This window comes from Ischnura elegans, chromosome 3, assembly GCF_921293095.1.
Source record: "Ischnura elegans chromosome 3, ioIscEleg1.1, whole genome shotgun sequence".
Classification (NCBI taxonomy): domain Eukaryota; kingdom Metazoa; phylum Arthropoda; class Insecta; order Odonata; family Coenagrionidae; genus Ischnura; species Ischnura elegans.
This window is the reverse complement of record NC_060248.1, coordinates 114017877-114026165: the sequence shown is the minus strand read 5'-3', so window position 1 is coordinate 114026165 and position 8289 is coordinate 114017877. Positions and strand designations below refer to the sequence as shown.

Genomic DNA, 8289 nt, shown 5'->3' with positions numbered 1-8289 from the left:
GGATAAGCTAGTACTACACACCATAAACAATGATTTGATTATAAGAAATAATAACTAGTAGAAAGAAGCAGAAAGAAGAGATACCAATGAATACTAATGCTATAAATAAATCGCCACACATACCATCAAACCGACATGATTAAGGATAGAAGAATTTCGGAATAGATATTGAAAACAGGCATTATTTTATGAGCTAAATACAATCAATCCTCGACAATAATAGCGAAGAAATTGTACGGAAAACGCGACTGTACAAGATGAAAATTTAAAATTGTTAACACCCCACGGTGGCTATGGCGATCCTACATTTAAACTACCGTACATTCGAAATCAGGTCAAAAAGAGGTATTCTGGAAGAAATTTCCAACCACATAAGCTATGAAGAACACCGTATTAGACCTCACCGGTGCCATTTATAACAGTTTTAAATAATAATAGGTATATTTTGCACGTTGACCGGCATGCCAGTTGAAATATTAGTCAAGTGTAGAATAATGAGCAATTTAAGAGATGCACGTATTATAAAAACTATAATTTTGTAGATAAAATTAATATATAATAATTTTGAGATGGTCAAAAGGAAAGACAAGAGAGCTTTTTAGGAAGTGGGATTTACTGCGTGGGTTTGACTTGCGGAGTGCCAACCGCCTCTGCAGCAGACGATGACCGCACCCCGAGGTTCGCAGCCAATGAGAATGCTTGAAACAGTCACGTGATTCTAGTTATATAAAACAGAAATTTCTCGGAGAACGCCATTGCAAGTTTGGAACGGCTCCCTGACTCAGCTAGACCAAGCTCGCTGCAAGACTTAATTCTCTTCTCTGCAAATTGTTAGTTGAAGAAATCAATCAAAATGGTGAGTAGTTCACAATATGTCTACGATAAGTTCTGTTGATATTGCATGGCATCTTTGGGGATATCAGCACCTATGGGAATTACGAGGTAGTACTGCAGCCGGAAACCGCCATTTTGTGTACCGGACGCTGGCGGGAGGGTTCTCAAATCATTGATTCCATTGAAAAGAGGAATCGTTGACAATTTGAATTGGGGCGTGCGGGATTTCATTTAAGTGGTGATTCTGAGGGGCGTTTTGGTATTTAGTATTTCGTAGTATCGTGCCGTTGGATGTAGGTGAAGATTTGTGAAAGTCGGGTTACTTGTAATCGTTGTAATTCATATTTATTTCTTTTTCTTCTAGCGTGAGTGCATCTCTATCCACGTTGGACAGGCTGGTGTTCAGATCGGTAATGCCTGCTGGGAATTGTACTGCCTGGAGCACGGCATCCAGCCTGATGGGCAGATGCCCTCAGACAAGACCGTTGGTGGAGGTGATGACAGCTTCAACACCTTCTTCAGCGAAACCGGCGCGGGGAAACACGTACCCAGGGCCGTTTTCGTTGATCTGGAACCTACTGTAGTTGGTGAGCATTCGGTTTCTACAATAATAGTCTTCATTCATGTGGAACAGGATACCTTTTCTATCATTATGATCGTTGGATGATGTCATTAATTTCCTGGGCGCGTATGAATCCGCGGTTTTATCGCGAAGCAAACGAACGTTTCAATTATTTTCGTATTACTTGCGTAGCGGATGCTGTGCGATTGCTGCTTCATATTCCATAGTTCCTTACGTCCGCTTAAGGTAAAATGATTTTAGTCATTCAATGAGGGTGTTCGACCTTTATATTATTATTACTATTTGTTAACCAATTATTTATTCATAAAGTGTGAGCTCAGTGTGCCACGGGTAATGCTTGAGAAGAGTTAGCCGGCGTTGACTCTCGCCCAGTGACTCATTGTTTCTTAAAGTGGTGGATTGGGTCTTTATGGGCGTTCTTATGTCAGAAATTTGCCCCAAGAAAGTGAGATTATTGCGCTTTCATTGTCCAAGTGTAGAGTTGAGGATATAAAATCGTTTCAGGCTTAATTTTGTGGAATATTGCTATATCCATGATTAAAACACAAATGGTAATTTCCACACGTATTTTATTTAACACTTAACGAGCGGCCATGGTTTCGACAGTGTCCTATTCTTTTACCTTGAAAATGTGTCGTAACCATGGTCGGTCGTTAGTGTTAAACATAATGGTGTGGACATTACCATTTGTGTTTTTAATCATGGATAGGGTCGAAGAGTCTTTGTCGCACGATCGAAATTTTCACCTTGATATTTCTTGTTTCAGATGAGGTGAGGACCGGCACATACCGTCAGCTGTTCCATCCCGAGCAGCTGATCACAGGCAAGGAAGATGCTGCAAACAACTATGCCCGTGGACATTATACTATTGGCAAGGAAATCGTTGATCTAGTCTTGGACCGTATTCGCAAGCTGGCCGATCAATGCACGGGTCTGCAAGGATTCCTCATCTTCCATTCCTTCGGAGGAGGCACTGGCTCCGGTTTCACCTCACTGTTGATGGAGAGGCTCTCAGTTGATTATGGCAAGAAGAGTAAACTGGAATTCGCCATCTACCCAGCTCCTCAGGTTTGTCTTCTTATCCTTTGTTTGTAATTATTTTCGTTCGCCTCTGGTGGAAGTTGTGGTGATAATGTATTTCATATTTTTTGTAGGTATCCACTGCTGTCGTCGAACCGTACAACTCAATCCTCACGACCCACACTACCCTCGAGCATTCCGACTGTGCATTTATGGTTGACAATGAAGCTATCTACGATATTTGCCGGCGCAACCTTGACATCGAGCGACCCACTTACACCAATCTGAACAGGCTCATCGGTCAGATCGTCTCCTCAATCACAGCATCCCTCCGCTTCGATGGTGCCCTCAATGTTGATCTCACTGAATTCCAGACCAACTTGGTGCCTTACCCACGTATCCACTTCCCTCTTGTTACCTATGCCCCAGTCATTTCTGCAGAGAAGGCTTACCACGAGCAGCTATCAGTCGCTGAGATTACCAACGCATGCTTTGAGCCAGCCAACCAGATGGTGAAATGCGACCCACGACATGGAAAGTACATGGCCTGCTGCATGTTGTACCGTGGTGATGTTGTACCCAAGGACGTCAATGCTGCCATTGCCACCATCAAGACCAAGCGCACCATCCAGTTTGTGGACTGGTGTCCCACCGGTTTCAAGGTCGGCATCAACTACCAGCCACCCACCGTGGTACCTGGAGGAGACTTGGCCAAGGTTCAGCGTGCTGTGTGCATGTTGAGCAACACCACTGCCATTGCAGAGGCCTGGGCCCGTCTGGATCACAAATTCGACTTGATGTACGCCAAGAGAGCCTTTGTGCACTGGTACGTCGGTGAGGGTATGGAGGAAGGTGAATTCTCAGAGGCCCGTGAAGATCTGGCTGCCCTGGAGAAGGATTACGAGGAGGTTGGCATGGACTCCGTGGAAGGAGAGGGCGAGGGTGCTGAAGAGTACTAAACTTGATCATGTTATTTTTTATTGACAAGCAGTCTCTGAAAGCAAATCATTCCACATCGATGCCTGTCATGATGCATCTGAATAAATCTGACCAAGCATGAGTCGCTTGTTTGATTTCTTTTTATTCTTCAATCCTGACCTTCCTTAGTTTGTCGGATGTGGAGCGGTCTAGAGGGGCCTTTTTCAAATACAGAGGTAAGATTCATTTTGTACATGAATGAATTGGATTCTTTACTATCTGCTGAAATGGGTTCCTGCTGTGGAAATCCTGTTTGCTGTGATCACATCCGATGTATTGGTGAAACAGCCTCGAGAAATTGCATGCTGGGGGGGGGGGGGGGGCACTTAAATTAGATGCTTAAGTTGAATTTCTCTGTATGTGGGGTAGTCAAAAAGTTTTTTAAGCAACAATCTTGCCGTATTCTTGTTGACTGAGGGAAGAAGGGTGACCCCCATGTACTAATCGATTTTTACGGAAGTTCTTGTTAGGAAGTACAAGCAGATGAAACGTGGATGTGGCTGGTGAATAATTTTCTCTGAAGTGGATAGTGGACCGGTTTGGGAATTAAATTTTTTTCAGTTCATTGCTCACCTTTTAATTGCATCGTGTACAACTTAGTTGCTCCTACTAAAAGTGAGAAGGAAGTGATTGATGTTAGTTTACAAAAGTGGCCTCTTTGAATTTCTTTTGGTCTGGTACATAGACATCCAAATTAGTGGTACCCATTTCAGATCTTGATGACCAAATGATTGAGAATACTAGCGATATACGACTAATTTCGTACTATTTTTAAGTAATTTTGCACAATTTGCTTGGGCCAACAGTTGGAAAGACAAATTCGAGATTACTCTGATGGAAAATGGTTTTTCTCCCAGTCCCCTAATTTTAGGAAAATTTTGTACTTATTGTAGGGATATCCTAATGAGACTTTGTCATTACCACCGTGGGTCGTTAAGGTTGTGATTTAAGATCTAATCCTTGGCATTGAACTTCTGCCGGAACATCTTAATAAATTGCCTTAGTAATTGTCATGGGTAAACAAACACATGGAGGACACTGCAGTTGACTTTCCCTTATTAAGGATTTGTTAAAAAGTTGTTGAGTCTGACATCATGCTGCTCTGAAGGATTCCACCACATAAAGGGTGCTATTCAGTTTGTATGAGAAAGGAATAATCCCTGTTCATTGTTGTATAATTTTTCACAATTGAAATCTCGTAGAAATTTGTACGACCCACTTCTCATCTAATGAAAGAGGTGCAGGTAACATATTGTTGAGATGTTATTTTCTATTTTGCTTCAGAAACTTCATATAGCTGCATCTATTTCTTTCCACTGATGATGATAACGGTAAATGTACTCCACCTGAGCCTTCAGATCACCAAATATGATGGGTGTCACATCCAAAACCTCGAGTCTGTTTCCTCCTCGTGTCTCTTTCTCCACTCTTCTCCTTCCTTCATTTCTGGGGTGAATCACTTTGCTCCTTGCCCAGATTGACCTTCAAATTAATATAACTCTTGTGGATAATCGTTTAGCAGTGTATGTAGGTGTGTATATTTTTGAGGGGGGGGATTAATGGATCGAGATGGGGTGGGTAGGAAGAAGACTTAAGTTTTGAGGTGCATTTCTGCAAAGTAGAGGATACATTCATTAGGGTTATTATTCTATGTGGCTGGTTGGTTTATTTTCTTCCTCCTCTCTTGCATTCCACTTCTATCCCCACCTAAAGCAATTAGCAGATTTGTGGAAAACAGACTAATACATGTGTGTATTTATTACTCGTGAAGGTAATGAGTAGAGGTGATACCAGTGTTTTTTTTTTTTTGTAGTTCGACTCGTATATTCGTTCACTGAAATATACCAAGCCTCCTTTGGATTTGGACCTCTGATTCATTAAAAAGTTGTGAATGAGGCTTTGAAGTTTTCCCCGAGATTCCTCAGAGGATAATGACTACATTTTTGGGATGGGGTCTTTTGGGCCCTCCCCATTTTTTACTTCTCACTTTGGCATTTTTGTTTTTATCCAATATACCTCCTTTGTCGCTATGTTGTGATTTTCTTAATGGGTTGCTATGGCCTTTGTGCAAACTGATGAGATTTACTGGTACTAGCCCACAATACCCATACCAGGTATAGAAATTAGCAGGGCCATTTCCTGCCAGCCCAGAAATCCAAAGGTAACTGCCTGTTTTGCAAGTGAAATGTCTCCTCCCTTTGAACAGTAAAAAGGCAATCTTTGAGTAGACTTATATTTTTCCTATGTAATTTGTTTATATCACAATGCCTCTGTACGAGCTCGCCGTTAATTTGCTTTAATTTCACTCCATGCACCAATTTTTTCACTCTCCCCTCTTGTCACACTTAAATGTTACAAAGCATATCTTAAAGTATATCCATTTAAGGCCTTGCCATTGGTTTTGTTGGGCGTCTGGATGGATTGGGAAAGCTTCCCAAAAGTGCTTGAATTGATTTGGTGAGGAGAATTAAGTCCTTAGGGGAACTGAGTGTGAGTGCATTATTCAATGAGTATGCATTATTATTATCAAAGGACACCCGGCCATTCAATCCAAGTCTTGTACCAACAAGTGAAATAAGACCACAAGAAATAAGTACTCATATGCATAAGTTCTGCTGTATGCATCAGAAAACATTGCAATGATCTACATATTACAGAAGACCTTAATACTAAATAATGCCTTAAGTTGAGTTGCAAAATCATTTTCATCATTTTATATAGTCTTAACAGAACATGTTCCTCAATAACCTTCCCCACAATATTGTATGGAATGATGAACCCACACAGTCATATTTAATCCCTCTCTCTTGTTCCTCTTACACCTACCCTTCCAAGTGAGGGTGGATCCGGGGTTATTTTCTGGGGGTAGGAGGGGCACAAGGGCCTGACAGGCAAACGGTCTTACCAAATTTTGACCCCCGCCAAATTTTATCAAATATTTTTAATTTCTATTAGTTTAATAGTTTTTGTATCTGTAAATTTCTGAAATCGTTCAATTTCATCTATTAATAAGAATAAAAATTGAATTTTAGGTACCAATGACAGAATGGGTAATTTAAAAGTTTTATACGGCAGGGGGGTATTCCATTTTCCTCAGACGCAGGTAATCGATACCTCCACTGCATAAATGCTCAACAGTCTCCCACTGAATCAAATCCGCTCATCTAGTACTATAAGGGCTATCTAGATGAGTGGATTTGATTCGGTGGGTGGTTGTTGAGCGTTTATGCAGTGGAGGTATCGTGATGTCTCCCCTCCCACGAATTTGGATCCAAATCCATCCCTAGCTGCTTTACTTGGTGTTATTTGAAAAAAGACTTTCATGTTTACTTTTTTGCTTGCACTCAGTTGGTATGTCAGTATTTAATTACCTGAATTTTTGTTCAATTCTGTCTGGATTTTTCCGGTACTTTAACGAATGTACTTGCATTCAGTGGTTTTTAGACTCGTAACCCCTGCAATCACGCCATCGTCCCACCCACTCACCCCGATTCCTCAGCTTCCTCACCGGAGCTTTGCCATATGGATATCGGAAAAATGCATCCCTACGACAGTCTTTTTTTCTACCCACCCCATTAACTGTACTCTTGCATTGAGATGGACCAGAGCACATGCCACAATGTGGTGAAATGCATTGTGTGAGTCCGGTAATCTGTGTGTATTTCAAAGTTTGAGTGTTGTTTTGCTTGTCGAGTATTTCTTTGATATTTAGCAATAGGCAAAAGGTATTTTGGGGCATCCTACGGTTTATCAAAATTAGTTGGAGGGTTATGACTGTAAGTGGGTTGCCTCAAAGTTCTTCATCTGTAACAGATAATTGCAGATAGTTAGGGAAGGTAGCTCTGCATTTGAATGGGGTGCTATTTTCCTGTGCTACAAATGGCATCACTGAAAGACAGTGTGTTCAAATCATATGAGAGAGAAGTATTCCATGTTCATAGTTTTATAACACATTAGTATATAATTTATTAGTATGTTTTGTATCAATTGTAATCATACAGAATTTCATATTAGCCACACCTCATCCGGTGGACAAGTTACCATTTACATATTTTTGAATTTTATTTTTTGCTTCAGAAATTTCAGACAGCTAAATATTTTTCCATACACTGATGGTGATAATGGTATCACTGACTGAGATTTCAGGTCACCAAAAATGATGCTAGGCATGTGTCACACCCGAAACCTCAAGTCTGTTTTGTTATCATGTTTCTTTATCCACTCATCTGCTTCCTTCTTCATATCTGGGGTGAAGCTCTCTTCCCATTGCCCGGATCCACCGCTGCAATACGTGATTCATTTGAAATCAATTTTTCAAATTGTGATCTGGGAAATGTTGCATTTTAAATGTTCGTTCTGAAATCCCCCCTCATCACCTTCCCCTCTTCCCCTTTCTTCCACTCCCTTCTTACCCCCTCCCCAGGGATGTCGACCTACAAACAATATGTGGTGCGGTCCATACCTGGGACCTTGCCCCGGTAAATTTTATAAGTAGTGAGTTTTTTTTAGCATTTTAGAAGATACACATGATCAAAATTAGGACCCTGATAACTCGAATCTCGATACCTGGACAGTCCGGGGAAAATCGACAAGCATGACACATTTTTCCTCACCCCCTTAACGAATTCAGGCCCCATGGAGTCGGCGCCACTGCCCCTCCCCTCAACCCAGAATTGCACGCTTTGGTGAGTCGCACTATGCGAGCGGCTCTCCGGAGTGTGCTGTGAGCGGTGAGGCAGCTCCACAAAAAGAGTCGTTTATGCCATCACCTGTCACCATCTCCGGCTATTCGTGGAAAATTGATAACCAAATAGTTATCAATTTTCCACGAATATATGTATTATAATGGATAGTAGGTACAGTATTTATTTTCA

At 41.4% G+C, this 8289-nt stretch overlaps 1 protein-coding gene across 1 annotated transcript; it reads left to right on the top strand.

Annotated features, from left to right (window-relative positions):
- The first annotated feature begins 741 nt into the window (after positions 1-741).
- On the top strand, positions 742-3497 carry LOC124156383 (tubulin alpha-1 chain). The gene is made up of 4 exons (XM_046530910.1): positions 742-856; positions 1199-1421; positions 2184-2485; positions 2572-3497. Exons 1-4 carry the CDS (start codon positions 854-856, stop codon positions 3394-3396), a joined length of 1353 nt encoding a protein of 450 aa, XP_046386866.1. The 5' UTR covers positions 742-853; the 3' UTR covers positions 3397-3497.
- The last annotated feature ends 4792 nt before the right edge of the window (positions 3498-8289 follow it).